Source organism: Olea europaea, chromosome 23 (genome assembly GCF_002742605.1).
Source record: "Olea europaea var. sylvestris chromosome 23, O_europaea_v1, whole genome shotgun sequence".
NCBI lineage: Eukaryota > Viridiplantae > Streptophyta > Magnoliopsida > Lamiales > Oleaceae > Olea > Olea europaea.
In genome coordinates, this window is record NC_036259.1 from 10,073,896 (window position 1) to 10,093,078 (window position 19,183).

At 33.8% G+C, this 19,183-nt stretch overlaps 1 protein-coding gene across 2 annotated transcripts; it reads left to right on the forward strand.

The window, feature by feature from the left end:
- Positions 1 to 286: 286 nt before the first annotated feature.
- On the forward strand, positions 287 to 18,498 carry LOC111372342 (cytochrome P450 97B2, chloroplastic). Of its 2 annotated transcripts, XM_022994634.1 has the most exons (15): positions 287 to 568; positions 3,686 to 3,875; positions 4,282 to 4,389; positions 5,853 to 5,937; positions 7,005 to 7,243; positions 8,456 to 8,629; positions 9,286 to 9,333; positions 9,464 to 9,523; positions 9,785 to 9,871; positions 10,000 to 10,088; positions 14,556 to 14,647; positions 16,428 to 16,489; positions 16,733 to 16,794; positions 17,927 to 18,014; positions 18,099 to 18,498. In XM_022994634.1, exons 1-15 carry the CDS (start codon positions 444 to 446, stop codon positions 18,321 to 18,323), a joined length of 1,734 nt encoding a protein of 577 aa, XP_022850402.1. In that variant the 5' UTR covers positions 287 to 443; the 3' UTR covers positions 18,324 to 18,498. The 2 variants fall into 2 exon arrangements, with proteins under 2 accessions (XP_022850402.1, XP_022850401.1); XM_022994633.1 differs by lacking the exons at positions 17,927 to 18,014; positions 18,099 to 18,498 and adding an exon at positions 16,967 to 17,356 and having other exon boundaries at positions 16,733 to 16,882.
- Positions 18,499 to 19,183: the final 685 nt, after the last annotated feature.

Here is a 19,183-nt window from a genome sequence, read left to right on the forward strand (position 1 = left end):
TTATTGTTCAATAATCGCACCTAGGGTCCTCAAATTATAGTTCCTTGTGTGTTTTAGGCCTTAGGTATGAATAAATAGCGAAAAGGTCCACATGAGTGACCATTTGTGAAAGTTTTGAAACTTAAGTGACCATTAGTGTAACCGTCCGTAAGTTTAATGACGGTTAGTGAAAGTTTTAAACTTCAGTGACCGTTTTGTAATTTTTCGATAAATTCAGTGACCATTTGTGAAATTAACCCATTAAAAATGCCACCCAAATTTTAACGTGCTATGATAGTGCACGAGCTTTGAGTGGGAATGCTCAGTGCTGCCTTATCATGAACAAATTCCAATTTTTTCCCCAGGTTTCATTCAAAAAATCCATTATTCTACTGTTATAGACAGCAATTGGGAGAGATTGAGAGAAGCTGAAACCGAAACTGAAACCGAAGCTGTGTTGGAAAATGGCTGCGACTAATTATTGTTCAAGCCCTGTGCTGCATCGTTTGAATGAGATTTCCTGTTTTGGTTGTCCTGCTTCATCTACTGCTCGTATCTCCATTGCTAAGAAAAAAGGGTATTCATTCAGGTACTCATTTTCCCCATTCAACCCACCGTTAAAAAAATGGACTTGCTTTGTCATTGATTAATTTGGTGCCATCCGTGTAGTTCTATATGTTAATTTTTCAAGCGCCATGTTTCTGTATGACTCGTTGTAGGATTTTGAATGTAGACAAAATGTTGAGCTACTGAATTTGATGGAGCTTTTGGGATTATGACTGGTGCTACTGCTATTGAATCTGCTGTTCTTGTTCTACAGACTAAAATTCACGGTGCATCAATAGATAGACTTACGGAATTGAACTTTACTCTGAGTTCTGGATTTGGATTAACAATTCTCTTGTTACTTTCTTCATAGATTCGATCCACATGATGAGGATCGAGCTATCTGGACCATTCCCGATGTAGCATCCGGCCAACATCTAGTAGATGACTGGGGTCTTACAACCTATAATAATTTTCTGGGAGAGGGAAAAAAAAAGGATGTATGTCATATAACATTAATTAAGAGGGTCACATTTGATTGCATTTCGTAAATTTGCCTTTCAGTTTCCAACCTCAAATATTAGTGGGAGAAACTAGGAACCAACTAAAATCTACTTTCGGGAGAAATTTGTTAAACTTTAGAAGGCCAATCTCTGGGCATATGCCAAATGATTATACACCAGGTTAAGCAAGACAAATGTCATTTGGGCAACCAAGAATTAAAATCTGAAGTTGGTGAGATTTTGAGCAGAATTGTTGAGCTGTTAGACTGAATGTTTGGAAAATTCTATCCAGCTACAGAGGCCATTTCCCAGCGATTAACATGCTGAATGCATGTGAGATTTTTATCAAATAACAGAATTCAACATATTCAAGTCCTAAATAAATTACAGAAGCAAGAGGAAATTACAGAATATATCATTCATGATACCTTCCAAGCTTCTACTACAGCTACAGGGCCTAGGGTTCTATCCCAAAAGTTTAACCTATTAGGTGGAGTAGCTCAAGCCTTTTTATACCCATTGTCTATGGGATCATGGTCATTGACTTCACACTTATGCTGATCTAATAAAACTCAATGAAATGAGAAAGAATGGGAACAGATGTTTCTTGCATTTCATAGTTTTATTGAATACCATCAATATTCAGCATGTTTGCATTATTTCCATTGACAAGCATAAACTAAATTGCATATTCTCTTTTTCTTCGTATCTTCTTTTTCTCTTTAAATCACTTTAAGTCCTATCTATACAGCTGTACTTCTTGAAATTATTGCAAATCACTCCATTCTTAAATCTTAGGCATTTGGAAATTTTTTTCTTTTCCACTTGTGCTTGGGTTTTTATAAAACGGGATCTTAAAAATTAATGCTTTTGTTTGTTATTTGTAACCTTCATTATGAAATCTAGCATATGTGATGGTTATATGCTTCATTTATTATTTCCTGAAAATCACTCCATTCTTAGGCATTTGCAATTTTATTTATTTATTTATTTTTTTCCCTTTTTCACTTGTGCTTGGGTTTTTATAAACTAGATCTTAAAAATGAATACTTTTTGTTTGTTATTTGTAACCATCATTATGAAATCTAGCATATGTGATGGTCTTATGCTTCTTTTTTTTTTGTGACAAATAGATTTAACAACATAAGCAACCGGAGTATCTTATTTTGTAATTTGTATGTGTAGGTTGATTACCCCCTTTCCAATTCATTCTTTTAGTGGGAAACTCAACGGGCAAAAACACAAGTGTCATGTTTACATAATATTAACAAGCAGAATGACATTGTGTGGGTTAGATAATATGCTCATTATGATCTTTATCTTTTTTTGATAGTAGTGCTCTATGCAAAAATATATATAAGCCAATTCATTTTTAATACCATAACCAATATGAAATGATGCATGCCTGGTGCCAGTACGAAACATTAAACTAGGTTCAGTCATTTGGCGATGAAACTGGCATTGTGCCTCCATGATTTAAGTGACCTATACTTTTCCCTTCTATGTCTTCTTGTTGGCGATTCAAGTGAAGGTAGCTTAGACTATGTTTCTCATCTTCCATGATTTTCTACACCATTTCACTTGAGTAATTGGGGAGATCTTCTGGTAGGCTGAAAGTATGTCTGTAAACACAAAGGGAAAGCAGGGTGGTTGGAACATGATTCTCTTTGGCAAAAGATATTCAGAAGTATGGTTTACAACAAATTTATTGGATGGTGGAACCACTTATAACTTTAGTTATGAGAGTCCTTAAGAAGTTTGTTTTTCAGTTGTATCCTCTCCTCCTTCCACTTTTATGCTTAGATGTAAGTAATGAATGGCTGCTGGAAGGTTACATGATTGAGTGACTTTTGTGTTAAATATTTGCGTTGTTGGTCTTCATTTTTAACACTAGCTGAGCTTTCGTATATTTTTCTGCGATTGTAATGATAGTAGAACCTAGCATTTATCATCAGCGAGCCTTCATCTTTCTTCTTTTATTAAATTTAGACCCTTGAGTGATCTGGCATTCTTGCTTGCTTGTCATTTTTCCTTATCTATCTGTTCCAATAGATATTGCTCTAGATCCACGTGACTTCACCATAAATAGGCACCTAACATACCTGACCCAATCTTTACCCTGGAGCTTAAGTTATTAGGTGTTGTCCATCAGAGAGATGAGCTCACTTTATGAACATGGGACAATTTTTTCTCTAATCTTTGCAAGCTTATTCCTTCTGGTGGTTTGTTTTTATTTGATGTGCAAAGGTGTTTTGTTTTACGTTTCTTCTTTCTTATTTTATGTTGAGAACTTCTATATTATTTGTACATCTTATTAACAAAATCCATATTTTTTAAAAGGAAAACGAATAATTTTTTCCCTTTTTCCTCACTTTCAATGTGAAGTGGGAAAAATTGAAGGAATCGGTGGAATGAAGAGGTTCATGACATGTCAGTTGGGTCTATTGATCTTGTTGGTATTTCTTCTTGACGTTGAATTTCAGTTTATTTTGTGTTAGTGCTGAACTTTCCAGCCAATCATGATATAAATGAAAAGGAAAAGTGTGTTGATTTTAATGTCTGGAGAGCAGATGGTATAATAATAAAGTTCGTTTATGATGAAAATTTGATGAGTTGAAACTCCTAGGTCATATAGTGATAATTTTTACTGTATACAGGTGCCAGTCATCCACAAATACTGATGAATCCAAAACAACAAAAACTACGAATCTATTAGACAATGCAAGTAACCTGCTGACTAATTTCTTAAGTGGAGGAAAGATTGGATCTATGCCTACAGCTGAAGGTGCAGTTTCTGATCTTTTCAGTCGGCCACTTTTCTTCTCCTTGTATGACTGGTTCCTAGAGGTACTTTACCGCGATCTTTGCTTTATATGGTTGTCATAATCAGTAACCATTTGTCGATGTCGCTTGTACTTCTACTATCCAGTCACTAACGTGGAATCTAATTGGTCTTCTTGTTTGTTCATTGTGTTTTTGCATGCTGACAAACTCTACTACAGGTGATTTTTTCATACTATATATTTTTGACAGATCTATAAAACAATTTGAGAGAGGAAACCGAACCTCGTTCTGCTTCATGCCAAAGTGATTGGCTTGATACCTGTTTTTATGTGTGTTCAGATGGGCCACTCCCAAGTCCCGTCCCACCCTAATATATTATCTCTTTTAGCCTGTGACCTAATAGAATGGTTTCCCATTTCACAAGGGATTTCCATTATGTCTGATTTCTTCTTGATTTTGGACTACACAGCATGGCTCTGTATATAAACTTGCTTTTGGGCCAAAAGCATTTGTTGTTGTATCAGATCCCATTGTCGCGCGGCACGTTCTTCGTGAAAATGCATTTTCCTATGACAAGGTATGATCTGATTCTATAATCCTCTTCGATCTCTATTTTTTAAGATCTCGCAATTAGGAAAATTCTCTCTTGTCAATTTGTGAGGTTATTAAACATTAATGGCTTTTCAAGATTTGTTACATCTTGCTTTCATTCCTGCATTTTAAACTACATTTGAATTATTCTATTCATTTTTCCAAGTTTTAATTTATTCATCAATTTTTCTGATTAAATCCTTGTTCGATTTTGATTTTTTCAAAGTCACTTTTCTTCAGATTCATTTTCAACCACACATTCTCCTAATAAAATAATTTTTCACGTTGACCCATAACTTTTCCATACTTTTTAACCACATATTTTCCAAAAAAGTCATTTCACAAAAACTAAAAATCAAACGAGCCCTAAATTATTATTCATTAAGCTGATTCAATGAAACTGAAATTCATAATTCTTTTGATCATAACATACCGAGAATATAAATTTCTTTTCTGTATTGTGTGACAGGTTTTACAACCATAGTATAACTGAAGTCCAAAAGAAAAGGAAACTATTTCCTTAAAATCTTACCTTAAAATTTGGCCTTATTACCAGGAAACCACATCTCGAAAATCTCTCCTGAAGAGTAGGAAAACTTTCTAATATGCTTACGTCAATTTTTTAGATCAGCAAATAATGTAAAAATTTTGAATTCCTGTTTAATTGGGATTACTAACAAACACCTCAAGGTTCTCCTCAAGCTGGTGAATAAATTTTGTTCACTCTGAGCTTGTAAGTGATCAACTCTCCCCCAAGTTTTGTTTATGCAAAGCTAAACGATGTATTGCGAACATCTTCGAGGACTAGTATGTTGCTATGCCATCCAATAGGCTATGTTGAAGTCGAGTGCGAAGGGTCGTCCCCTTGGATAACGGCAGAGGAGTTTTTTTGCCACCTTATCTCTTGCTGTCTACCTCATCGAGGTCTCAATGCTGGAGAGAAATATGGGGATTCTAATGAGAGAACTATTAGAACTGTGATTAGATATGTACTTTGCGAAAATAAAATTAGATTAGATTCATTTTGGTAATATTTTGATATAGTTAGCCTTATTAGAAGTTACCTCAGGTTCAAAGTCTTCATGACTATGACATGGGAACTAGACTGCAGTTTACATAGGCTATTGCTTATTGAATATGGTAGGAAAAATTTCCTCCTAAACTTCTCGTCTCTCCTAAGACTTATATTCTTCTCTTTCTTTTCTTTGTCTATCGCTTTTTGTATTGCTGTGTTTGTCCATAAATTAGTTTTCTATTTTTTGTGAATGCTTATTATTCTATAAAAGGTATAATATTTTTCATAAGTAATAATAAAGTAGTGCCAATTCATGCACCTACAAATTTTTCAGTTCTTGAAATTTATAGAAGATAAAATGCAAAACAGAAAGAGTATATGATCATTTCTTTTCTTGAAGTATTCTAATGGTCAGTTGCGGCATTTTTATGTAGGGAGTTCTTGCTGATATATTAGAACCAATAATGGGAAAAGGACTCATACCTGCTGACCTTGAGACTTGGAAGCTGAGGAGAAGAGGTGAGCTTAGTTTAGGACGTATCATATTTCATATAAGTTGTTATAGTGGTTGGTGACATCTTATTTATATTGTAAATTGCAGTAACCCTAGCAATTTGTAGAATAATGTCGTAGGTTGTCTCATAATTTGTTGACATTATTATTGCACTTTGCAAGATATTGAAATTTGCTGTAGACTGGGGCTTAGCAGATGTTCTTAGTATATCTCTTCCTAGCCTTGCTCCACATTTTTTTGTTATCCGTTCGAGACCACAAGTTAATTTGATATATTTAAGTTACTGTAACTGGGTACTTCACGTAGTTAATGAGAATAGTCTTCTCTGGTGTTGATCAATATACTTTTCAGAAAAACCATTGTTAATGGTTTTATTTGTGTAGCCTTTCGGTATTACATTATACTTGAGCAAGAAGATTGGAACCATCCAAGTATTTAGTTCATTACGTTTGTCCTCGCTGATGGTGAAATCTTGGATCTAAATATTGCTTTAATGGTGCTTTTAGATTTTGGATTCAGAAGCACTTATCATCTGCCAATTGATGTGATAACAGAAACTTTATTTGAGCTGCGAAACAGAAGTTTGATAAGATTATTAATTTGTGAAAATGCATGTTTTTCTTCATAGGCTATATGGTGATTATTGTTAAGCTCATACATCCATATAGTTTCTCTAGAAGCTCAATATACCACTGAATTGTCTGGATCCTTGAAAAAATTGTTGACGCATTTGAATTTCTTCCAAATTTTAAATTTGGATTCATAAGGCTTGTATTCAGTTAATAGAGCCCTGGGGTGGGCGTGGGGATGGGGTTGGGGATAGAGAGAAAGCCTGACTATCTAGTTTGTACACCTGAGTTTGCATGTGTATAGAGTTTCAGTTTTCGGTTCAATTGGTTCAACATTTTTAAGAATCAGAACTGAAACAAAAAAACTGAAATTTTCCAACCTTTTGCAGAACTCCTCTCTCTCTCTCTCTGAAGTTCTCTTTGTAGTTTCTTACTTTTTCTCCTCAAGTGCATAATGTAATGTATGGAGAATTTTATCTAATTAATAACCATATAATGTACAGTTATTGCTCCTGGGTTTCATGCACTGTACTTGGAAGCCATGGCCAAAGTATTTACTGACTGCAGTGAAAGAACGATGTTGAAATTTGAAAAGCTTTTAGAAGAAGAATGTTCAAGAGGAGGGAGGACAATTGAGCTAGATCTGGAAGCTGAATTTTCTAGTTTGGCACTAGATATCATTGGGCTTGGTGTTTTTAATTATGACTTTGGTTCTGTTACAAAAGAATCCCCTGTGATTAAGGTTAGATTCTCTTCTGTGTATATATATATTTTTTTATTTTTTTATTTTTTTTAGATGATCTTTTGTCTTTTGGTGTATGCTGATGTCTTATCCTCCCACTAAACTTTGAAATGTGGTCTTGGTTCCACATTACATTTTCTAGCAATTTTTAGGAATGCAGCAATTTACATGTTTTTACCCAAGATGATATCAAAGACCATTTTTGAGCAATCAAGATTCTTTTTAAGTAGGCAGTGGAGTGGAGGTACCCTTGAACCCTGGACCTTGGTTGTGGAAACAACAATCCTTCAAGACTTGCCCAGATAAATTCAGCTACTTTGTTTTCCGTATATTTCTTATGCAAAATCTATATGTTTTTTAGCTGGCCCTTTCTTTTCAACATTAATGGTGTTTTTTTTTTTTTTTCAAATTTTTTTATTATCGTTCTTCTTTGTTGCTTTATTAATTGAGGTTACACCGCTTACTGATTCAATCTCCTTGAAAAGTGTGTTATTCCTTGAGTTTCATGCCATAAGAATACAAAAATGTCCTCGAAATATTAGTCTAATGATGGAAATTTTCCGTGTAGCACTGTAATGACTCAAAAGGCAGTGAAGTTTTGTAACCATCTTATTCACTTTTATGTATATTCTAGTTCTGGCATTAAATAACATAATGCCACTGACTACGTTACGGAAATGTACAAATAGAAAAGTGATTTATCCCATGAGTTTCATGCCAGTCATAAGAACTTGAAAAATTCAAATGAACATCAGTCTTCAGAGAGAGATTTCCTATGCTGTACTGTAAATAATGCATTGCATTTCCAAGGCCACTATTGTCGTAATACTGCTGCCTAAATAATGAAATGTGCACCTAATCTTGTTTTCTTTTGTCAAAACGTGGAAGTGCTATAGATTTTCTACTATGAACCAGTTAATGTCTCTGCAATGTTATGAGAACATGTGATCTAGTCGTGGATATGGTCACTAAGTTTTTACTATTGTTTGGACCTTCTCTTTGTTAAATGACATTGTTTTCTAGACTATCTTTCTATCATACTGTTGTTACATTGAATTCAACTCATTAAATAACTTGTTGGTGAGTTGACCAATTAATCTCATTCCTATGTTGAAGTGGTGCATATTTTCACGGTTGTCTTCCCTTCTCACTTTTTCTGCTGGTTGGTTGCTTATTACATACTAATTGTTGGCCATTATCCATGTATTTCAGGCTGTATATGGTACTCTTTTTGAAGCTGAGCATCGTTCTACATTCTATATTCCTTACTGGAAAATTCCTCTGGCAACGTGGCTGGTTCCTCGACAGAGAAAGTTCCAGAGTGACCTCAAGGTCATTAATGATTGTCTCGACGGCCTCATCAAAAATGCAAAAGAGACCAGAGAGGTGAGATCCATAGACAGGTAGATGACCATTGTATTCGAGAAGCCATAGTGTTGTAACTTTGCTGGTTTTGTATCGTTCAGTACATGAATTGCTAAAAACATTCAAATATATAAATTTTCAAGTCAAATACCTATGCTATATTTTAGCTATTGATATCTACTTCTATCAAAACATGGAGTCCATGGAACATCTGGCAAAAATCTGTCGTCTTTGGAGAATAGGAACCGTGGATGGCATTTTATAGGTGATTTTCAATGCAAAAGGATTCCTTAGCGTCTACATAATTAAGCTTAAAATTTCATGAAGAAACTCAAATTTTTCTTATTCCGATGACATGGAAGTTATCTTTGTACAACTAGCCTATACTTCTTAAGGTTTGTCTATTGTCAAATGTGTACTGCGTGTTTGTCTGTAATGATAAATACGAAAGTGGTAGCATGCATGCTTCATTCTGAAAACTGAGCCTCTTTCTGAGCTTCAGCAGAAATGAGCAAAGAATTTTAGACTAGGGCATTCCATGATGCCACTTGCTGCTTGTGTTTGACATTTGTTCTAGAAGCGATTGATGGTATCTCATTAATGCATGCATGACATAGTTGTTATTTGGATCATTATTCACTGCTCACAGTTCTTAGTTTTATTACATTTTATGACAGGAAACAGATGTCGAGAAACTCCAGCAAAGGGACTACTTAAATCTTAAGGCATGCAATATCCCATGCTTATGAAATTTCCTAATTTCATGTTTAATAGACATCGAATCTAGTTTTGCATACTTGAAGCTTTTGAAGAGAAATAAAGTTGAATTTTGGCGCTGCAACTGAAAGTTTGCAGGATGCAAGTCTCTTACGTTTTCTTGTTGATATGAGAGGTGCTGATGCTGATGATCGTCAGGTAAAGAATCTCGTGCCCTTCTTTTTGTGGAAAACATATATTTGCCACCATAACTTCTTGTAAATTTCCCTTTGAATGAACAAATAGGTGATATTCTATTCCTTTAGGCATATGAGCAATTTTGAGACAATAAGGGCTTTTATGTGAATGCATCATGTGACTCATTGATTAGCCATTGGTCAGTGTCTTGTTTTCATATTTATTTTTTATATTACTATTCTGAGATCGTTTCATTTTATCTTCCATTAATCCGTTTAACAGCTAAGAGATGACCTGATGACAATGCTTATAGCTGGACACGAAACAACTGCAGCTGTCCTTACCTGGGCTATTTTCCTTCTTGCACAAGTATGGTTTTTGTAGGTCCACATTCAATTCTAATAGATATGGACTGATAGGTCTTCATGTTCCCCACTTCCACTAGTGATGTGCAGGGTCAATACAAAATTAATGTATGATAAATTGCTCTAATGCAGCATCCCTCCAAAATGAAGAAAGCTCAAGCAGAGATTGACTCAGTGCTTGGTCAGGGGAGAACAACATTTGAATCAATCAAAAAATTAGTGTAAGTTGCGTAACTCTTAAACATTTTCTAATACTAGACCAAATAGCCCTTTCTTTAAACTCTTTTGTTTCTTTGATGAAGTAAAATTTGTTCACTGCAGTCATAGATTTTATAAGATTATAATGCTTATAAGATCTTGCAAGTTTGCTTATAAGCCAAAGGAAGCACTTTATGTCTATATGCTCTTTGAAGAAAGTTGGAGTGAGCCAACTTTTTTCTGTACTTGTTATTGCACATTCAGTTTGTCAAATAAGAACTAAGAGGTCCTTAAGTCCAATAAGACATAAGATTTAGTTCCCATAAACTCCTTTTATTCTAAACAGAATCCAGATGGACAATAGATGAGGTTTGTTGAAATTTGGCTTTGTAGTTCATGAGGCGTCTCATCTTAAATACACTAGATTGCCATAGCTGTTAAAAAGAAAGAAAATTTAATTCAGATTGTCAAACACGATGAAACTTGATCATGTGGATTCCAATGCTTATGGGATGTTGCATAAATCTTCCGTGACCACACAAATCCTTATAAACACAATTCAATAATGGTTAAAAGGAACCAATTGAATAATGAAACTACTTCGAACAATTGTTGATGAACTGGTTGAGCATAGATATTACATTTGATCCTATAAAAATCAATGAAGGTGTTTAACAACTTGGTAGGAATAATATTTGAACAAGGTTTGAAAGATGAACAGGCAGGGGACAGGAGTATATAAATTAGACTTCTTTTAGGAGAACAATTGATTAATGTTATTAGCATATATGCTTCCCAAGTAGGAATTGATTAGACTACAAACGCAACAATTTTCAGAAAAAGTAAGTAAGTTCTTTAAGGTAATCCCTAATGATAAGATCTTTGGAGGGGGAGATTTGTACTGCCATGCCAGAAAATGTAACTTTGGAATATGAAAGAATGCCTGAAAATTTGGCTTTGGGGATTAAAATGGAATGGATAATGCAGTTTTTGTAATGTGGGTTAGCTTTTAAATTGTTTTCAACAAATATGTGCTTAAGAAGAGAGATTTACCTAATAGCTCTTAGAAATGGATGAAAGCTTCGTTAAATAGATTTCACTATTACTTGGAAGGTGAATTGATCTTTGTGCAAGGCTAGTAATGTAATTCATGGTGAGAGCTTAACTATGCGTAGGCTAGTGGTACTTGACGTGGCTGTTAGCAAATGTAAAAGAAGTATCAAATTGGCTCATATTCGTAGAACAACGTGGTAGGACCTACATGTGAGATGTAATGGTAGTAAACAACGAGAAAGGCTTGAACAGAGGTTCTGCCTGAAGTCCTTATCTTTTTGCTTTAGTCATTCATGAGCTTACTCGACATATTTACTTTTGGTTTATCAGTTTGAATTCTTCATTGATGATGAAGTGTTAGTTAACTTGATTAGATGAGGGATAGATCATAATATAGAGTAAAGATTTTAGGTTAATTGTAACAAAGATAGAATGCACGGAATGTCCTTTTAGTCACTGAAGTACTAAAGGATGATATTGGACTCCCTATCGAGTGCTTTACATTCCGTCTGGCAACCAATTTATAAATGATTTATAAATTCAATCAAAGTCAAACATTAATTTTAACCACACATTCATAACTAGTATTCATTTATTATACACACATTTTGTAGGACTCACTATTAGCCCTTTTTATAAATAGACTTATAAATTTGCCAAACGGAGGATTAAATATTTATTTATGATTATTTATAAGCACGATGGATGACATAATGTGCTGAATTAGACTCGATGATGAAATGGAGAAATAGCACAGATAATATGTGAGATGAAGATCTCTATAACGTCTAAAGAATTTATTAGACCAGCAATGTACTGAGCGTCGGGCTGATAACGTTGAAATGCCATTGAGATGAATGTAGGTTGAAATGTTGAGATTGATGGGTGACCATACTATACTAGAATCGATAAGATAAGAAATCAATATATACACCACCAAGTACATGTGATGCCTAGTGAGGATAAATTAAGGGACTCACGACTTAAAGTGTTTGGATAATATGTTGCGTGACCTAAAGAAACCTAATTTAGTAAAGCCAAGTAGTGTGAGTGAATAGCTCAGAAGAAGATTGACCAAAATTAATGTGACCTGAGTAGTTGTCAAGGTGACCACGGATGTAATTGAACACAGAACTAAAATAATAGAAGGGGGATGGGAGAGAATAAAGAAGAGAAAGGAGAGAAGAATAGGAGAAGTGAGAGAAAAGAAACAAATTGATGGAGAAATCTTGTATTTTTATTCAATATCAAAGTGTAAATATTGCGTTCTAAAATAAATAAATAAAAGTATAAGTACTACAATGCATAGACACTATTTGTCTGAAGTTTAAATGAACCTAATTTAAGCCCCTCTTTGGTTTAGCTGAAATTTGGATTTTCAATAGATTATGATAAAATGTATGTGTAGAAAACCAGTTGATTAAGGATGATTAGGAATAATTTAGTTTGATTGATGTACCTTATATAATTTTTCCTTAGGCAAAATTATTCACCCTCCTAATTTAGGAGATTACGTTTCTATATTTACATGTATTTGGTTGTATAAATATATGAAGATGTAATGAAATAAATCAATTTAACACAGAAAATATTGTGTGGTTTAGTAGTTTCTACATGATATCAGAGCCAGGCGTAAACAGTCGTCGCAATCCATGACAGAAAACAATAAAGAGTCTACTGCAGAAGTGTTCCAAAACGAGACAGAAACCATCTCGACTATGAGCTCCAATAACACCGAAAATTCCTCTTTTCAACTCTCTGTCGAAAAATTGAACAGAAAGAGCTTTTGAGAGTGGGCCCAATCTATCAAATTAATAATCGAAGGCAAAGGAAAATTGGGTTATCTCACCGGCGACACCAAGAAACCGACAGAGGCGACCTTGTTCCAAAAATGGAAATTGGAGAATGCCATGATAATAGCGTGGCTTGTCAATTCAATGACGCCATCTATAGGAAAAACTTGCCTATTTTTACAGACGGCGAAAGAAGTCTGGGAGGCAGTAAAAGAGACGGTAGACGTTGCCGGCCGAGTATCCTACCCTGAACGTCGTCCAAGTCCCAGTGAAGCCCACCCAAGAACTCAAATACCCTTTTATTCTCCAATTTTTTTTTGGTAGTAGATACTATCTTCTAGGCACTTCCATTTTCCTCCAAACTCAGGTTTTCAAGGTAATAATCTATCACCTTACGTTCCCCCTTTTTGGTTTGCCACAACCTAAACTTAATTTCGAAAATCTGGGAAAAATTTTTAGTCACAATACATCTCTCTCACGTCTCCCCAGACATCCTTCGCAATGGGCAAGAACAGGTAGGTCTTTTCAATTGAGGGCTTCATGGAATTGACGAGCCACACAGTCATCATTGAATTCTTCGATCGCCATTTTCAAAGAAGAGCTGTGTCGGTCGAGGCTGGTATCTTCGTCTCTCCAGTGAGGTACCCAAGTTTTCCTTTTCCATCCACTATTAGTTTGATAGATTGTGCTCACTCCCGGTAGTTCTTTCAGTCCAGCTTTTCTATCGTAAGTTGGTGTAAATAATGCATGCGGTTTAATCAATTACCTTAGTTTATGTGGTCAAAGCAATTACTTTGCTTAAAATGTAGTGAACAATGCATGTGGTCAAATAATAATCTTTAATCATAGTTAATTGACATATTTACATATATTTTACATATAATTTTATTTATCTTCCAAATTAACTCATCGCTGAGGCCCTCAAACTATTGGTTAGTAATCAATAAGGTCATTAGGCTTTAATAGTAGCGCACTTAAGTCCTAATTTTTTATCTAACAACTAGTAATAAAAATTCAAGATATTACACAATACTTCCCTCAATCCTATTCAGCAGGATAGCACAAAGCATATAGAAGTAAACAGACACTTCATAAAAGAAAAGGTTGAGGAAGGAACTATTTGCATGACTTATGTTCCTACACATGAACAAACTGTAGATATATTTATCAAAGGACTACCTTGACGAAGATTCGATGATTTTATATGCAAGTTGGATATGATCAATATTTACGATCCAACTTGAGGGGAAGTGTTGAAATTCAGGAATTAATATAGGAAGAAGCTGGATTGATTGAAGAAAATTGGTGGAGATCCTTCTTACCGTTAGTGTTGTATATCATATATCGTTTGATTTCTTACTAGCTTTAGGGGGTTTGAATTTTTTCCTTTTTTACTGCTTTTCTTGTAATATACATATGAACCCTTTCATTGTACAAAATATGGAGAAATAATAGAAATCAATTTCTCTCCAGTAAAAGTTTTGTTATTTTTTATTTCACTGTTGCCAACATCTATCGATCAATCGAGCCATTTCACGATGTTCAATTAATGGGATCTTTTGTTATTTTCATTGGCTCTTGTATACCAACTTGAGATTCTGCTAATATTTTTCAGATCTTAATATTTTATTCCATTTTTTTCAGGTACCTGCGACTTATTGTTGTGGAGGCACTACGTTTATACCCACAGCCTCCATTGCTGATTAGGCGTTCGCTTAGATCAGATCGCTTACCAGGTAAAGTTTTTGTTAATAGAACTATAAGATTTCATTTTGAGTCATATAATACAATGCTTTAAAAAAAAAATAAAAAAAATTCAGAATGAAGTCAGAGTTGTTGATTTGGAGATAGGATTCTATAGTGAACTTGTGATATTGTGGATACTTTCACAGTTAACAATCTATTCAAAATTGTTCCATGTTTCTTTTTATTATCTAGTGGATTCATAGTTAGGTGTAATTAAATTTATTTGTTCTTTTGCATTATTCATTCTTCCATTTCCCTTGTGTGTATACAAATTTTCCTGTGCACTAGTGAGCAGATACTTTGACATAATTTCGTATTTGGAAAAGGTATTCAAGCGTTAGAAGCAGCTGAGGCCTTGAAATTATATTTCATTTTGCTAAATTTACTGTAGTGTTAGATTACTAAACATCAGTGCCATGTGCTGCAAGTTCCAAAACTTCCATGCTGGTATACAAGTGGTTTACTGGACTAATTTTATTTGGTTTTCCACTGTTTCTACTCCCATCTTTTGTCCACTCTCCCACAGGAATGCAAGGAGTATAATTTACATTGTACTGGAAATTTGATGACTCCAATATGTCCAGGGTAGTTAGCAGTTTAGCAGCTTTACTGCCAAGGTTGGATACTTTATTTTAGGCAATGATACCAACATTTAGATGGAATAAAATAAATTCTTTGAGGAATGTATAGCAACATGAACTGGACAAGTAAAAACGATGGTGGGGGTGGTCATAGAACATTAGAAGTTATGTGCAATGGAGATGTTATTATCTAATTCTGCATTGTAAATTATGAATATAGCTTATAGTTCATTGTTAGTTTCCACTGGGATGTATGAACCTATCATTTTACAACTGAAACCAAAGTGAGGACTCAGAATGCTCAAAACCCTACAAGGGCAATGAACTGTGGCTGGTGTTTTATGTTTATGGTATTGAAAAGTTAATTGGGATGCCTGTTCGTCACTTTTGGCCATCCACTAGGTTTTCCGAAGAAATATATATATATATATTTTATTTATTTATTTATTTATTTATTTATTTTTTATTTTTTTTCAAACATCAGAAGAAAATTTGCGGCTGGTGTTTTATGTTTATGGTATTGAAGAAGTTAATTGGGATGCCTGATCACTTTTGGTCATCCACTAGGTTTTTCAAAGAACTGTTTATTCTAAGACAGATAAATATTTTTATTTATTTATTTATTTATATTTTTTTTTAACTTAGAAGAAAAATGTGTAGAACTTCTGTTTTGTCCTCTTCAATTTTCGGATGAGTCATGACATTCTTGATTTATAGAGGTCCTGCAATTAGATGCCAGTGTGTATTCATGGTGTGAACTAGCGATTTCAGATATAATTTTTCTTTACTTGCATCAATAAAAATCTAGGACATTATTCTCAGAAACAGAAGAGACAACAAAATGCAAAATGCTTGATTTGAACTTATTGTTAAGTTGTGGAGCCTAATTATTGTCAATCCTAATTATTGTCACTTAGCGGAGTTGATCGCAGATCGATAATAAGGACTGCTATTTCTCTGCCATTTCTATTCCAGCTAATTATTTTGTTTCTCCAAGTGCTTATAATTCTTCAGTTGCAGTAAGTTCTTTTTTATCTTCAAAAATCAGAAATTTATACATGAAATAACATCTTAAATAAGCTTTTGCTTAACTTTTAATTATTTTTCTATTGCGAACAATATCCCAAAATTTCCAAATTCGTCTCCTTTACATTAGATGAATGTCCTGAACTAATATATCAATTTTCAGGTGGTTACAACGGTGACAAAAATGGATATGAGATTCCACCTAGCACTGATATACTCATTTCTGTGAGTCTTTACTTCTTCTCTTCGTTAATCTATGAGAGATCATGTAAAGTGAACTTGCATAATGCGCTCGCTTTCTTTGAAATTTCGTGATGAGAACTAATATATTTGGGGTACTCGAAATAAATAGTTTAAAACAAACAGGTAAGCAGAGTTAACACCATTCTGAACTAATAAAAATTGATTGATGTTTACTGCAAACACGTATGGTTCCATTTAATAAGCTGTCCTGTATAAATTAAACAGGTGTATAATCTCCATAGATCTCCATATTTTTGGGACAAACCTAATGAATTTGAGCCTGAGAGGTTTCTAGTACAAAAGGAGAGTCAAGGCATTGAAGGGTGGGCTGGTTTTGATCCGTCCCGTAGCCCGGGAGCGTTGTACCCAAATGAGGTCATTGATCTGTTACTTTAGTCATATTCTCATGTTCCATCCAACTTTCATAACCTTTTTACCAGTGTCATTATTTTTGATCAGGTTATATCAGATTTTGCCTTCTTGCCTTTTGGTGGGGGGCCAAGAAAATGCGTAGGTGACCAATTTGCCCTCATGGAGTCGACTATAGCACTTGCAATGTTACTCAAAAAGTTTGACGTCGAGCTTAAAGGATCTCCAGATTCCGTAGAACTTGTTACTGGAGCAACCATTCACACAAAGAATGGATTGTGGTGCCGGTTAAAGACGAGGCCAAATGTTCATTGAACATTCTGAGCAGAAAAATACTAAAGATGAATTGTAGTTTTTGCATAAGTTGTATTTGAAGAACACTGCATAGCAAATAATGTAGAAGGGTGCACAGAATAGTACTTCAACTGTATTTAACATTTATAAACTTGTGAAGTGGAAATGAAAATAAAAATTGCAAAAAGCTTTCCGCATTCTTTTGTTGAATAATGATATTCATAGTGAAAAATATTAACAATCGTTTTATGTGACATACATGTGTTGCTTTGTTATTTGATGCATTGACGTGGTAGGTTTTTTTTTTTTTTTTTTTTCTTTATAGATTGATAAGATGTCAAAAAGATAGTCGAGGAACTTTTTTTTTTTTTTTTCCTTCTAAATTTTATTGATGAAATGTCAAAAAGAAAGTGAAGGATTTTTTAATTTTTTTTTAAATTTAGTGATGGGATATTAATCCAATCAAATCTCACCATGTTATTCGTTGATAAATAAATAACTACTTAGTTATTATACGTAAATCCAAATTTTTTTCTATTTTTTTAGCTACACATTTTCCAAAAACTAGTTATCTCAAAATACATTTTTCTCCAAAAATAACAATGTTTACTTTTCTTGAGGGACAATAAAATAGATCGTGCTACATTTAGGGTTTCGTTTGATTCTCATTTTTATCAAAATACATTTTTTGTCTTTTCTTTTTAATCTTACATTCTTTATTAAAATAATATTACACGTAAATAATGAGCCTGAGAGGTTTCTAGTACAAAAGGAGAGTCAAGGCATTGAAGGGTGGGCTGGTTTTGATCCGTCCCGTAGCCCGGGAGCATTGTACCCAAATGAGGTCATTGATCTGTTACTTTAGTCATATTCTCATGTTCCATCCAACCTTCATAACCTTTTTACCAGTGTCATTATTTTTGATCAGGTTATATCAGATTTTGCTTTCTTGCCTTTTGGTGGGGGGCCAAGAAAATGCGTAGGTGATCAATTTGCCCTCATGGAGTCGACTATAGCACTTGCAATGTTACTCAAAAAGTTTGACGTCGAGCTTAAAGGATCTCCAGATTCCGTAGAACTTGTTACTGGAGCAACCATTCATACAAAGAATGGATTGTGGTGCCGGTTAAAGACGAGGCCAAATGTTCATTGAACATTCTGAGCAGAAAAATACTAAAGATGAAATTGTAGTTTTTGCATAAGTTGTATTTGAAGAACACTGCATAGCACATAATGTAGAAGGGTGCACAGAATAGTACTTCAACTGTATTTAACATTTATAAACTTGTGAAGTGGAAATGAAAATAAAAATTGCAAAAAGCTTTCCACATTCTTTTGTTGAATAATGATATTCATAGTGAAAAATATTAACAATCGTTTTATGTGACGTACATGTGTTGCTTTGTTATTTGATGCATTGACGTGGTAGGTTTTTTTTTTTTTTTCTTTATAGATTGATAAGATGTCAAAAAGATAGTCGAGGAACTTTTTTTTTTTTTTTTTTCCTTCTAAATTTTATTGATGAAATGTCAAAAAGAAAGTGAAGGATTTTTTAATTTTTTTTTAAATTTAGTGATGGGATATTAATCCAATCAAATCTCACCATGTTATTCGTTGATAAATAAATAACTACTTAGTTATTATACGTAAATCCAAATTTTTTTCTATTTTTTTAGCTACACATTTTCCAAAAACTAGTTATCTCAAAATACATTTTTCTCCAAAAATAACAATGTTTACTTTTCTTGGGGGACAATAAAATAGATCGTGCTACATTTAGGGTTTCGTTTGATTCTCATTTTTATCAAAATACATTTTTTGTCTTTTCTTTTTAATCTTACATTCTTTATTAAAATAATATTACACGTAAATACAAAAAAAAAAAACCTTTGCTTTATATTTGATCCATACATTATTTATCAATCTACTATTTTAAAATTTATTTTTCCATAAAAATGGGTATCAATAGATAATAGTTTTGGTTAAATCGAAATTAAAATAATAATAATAATA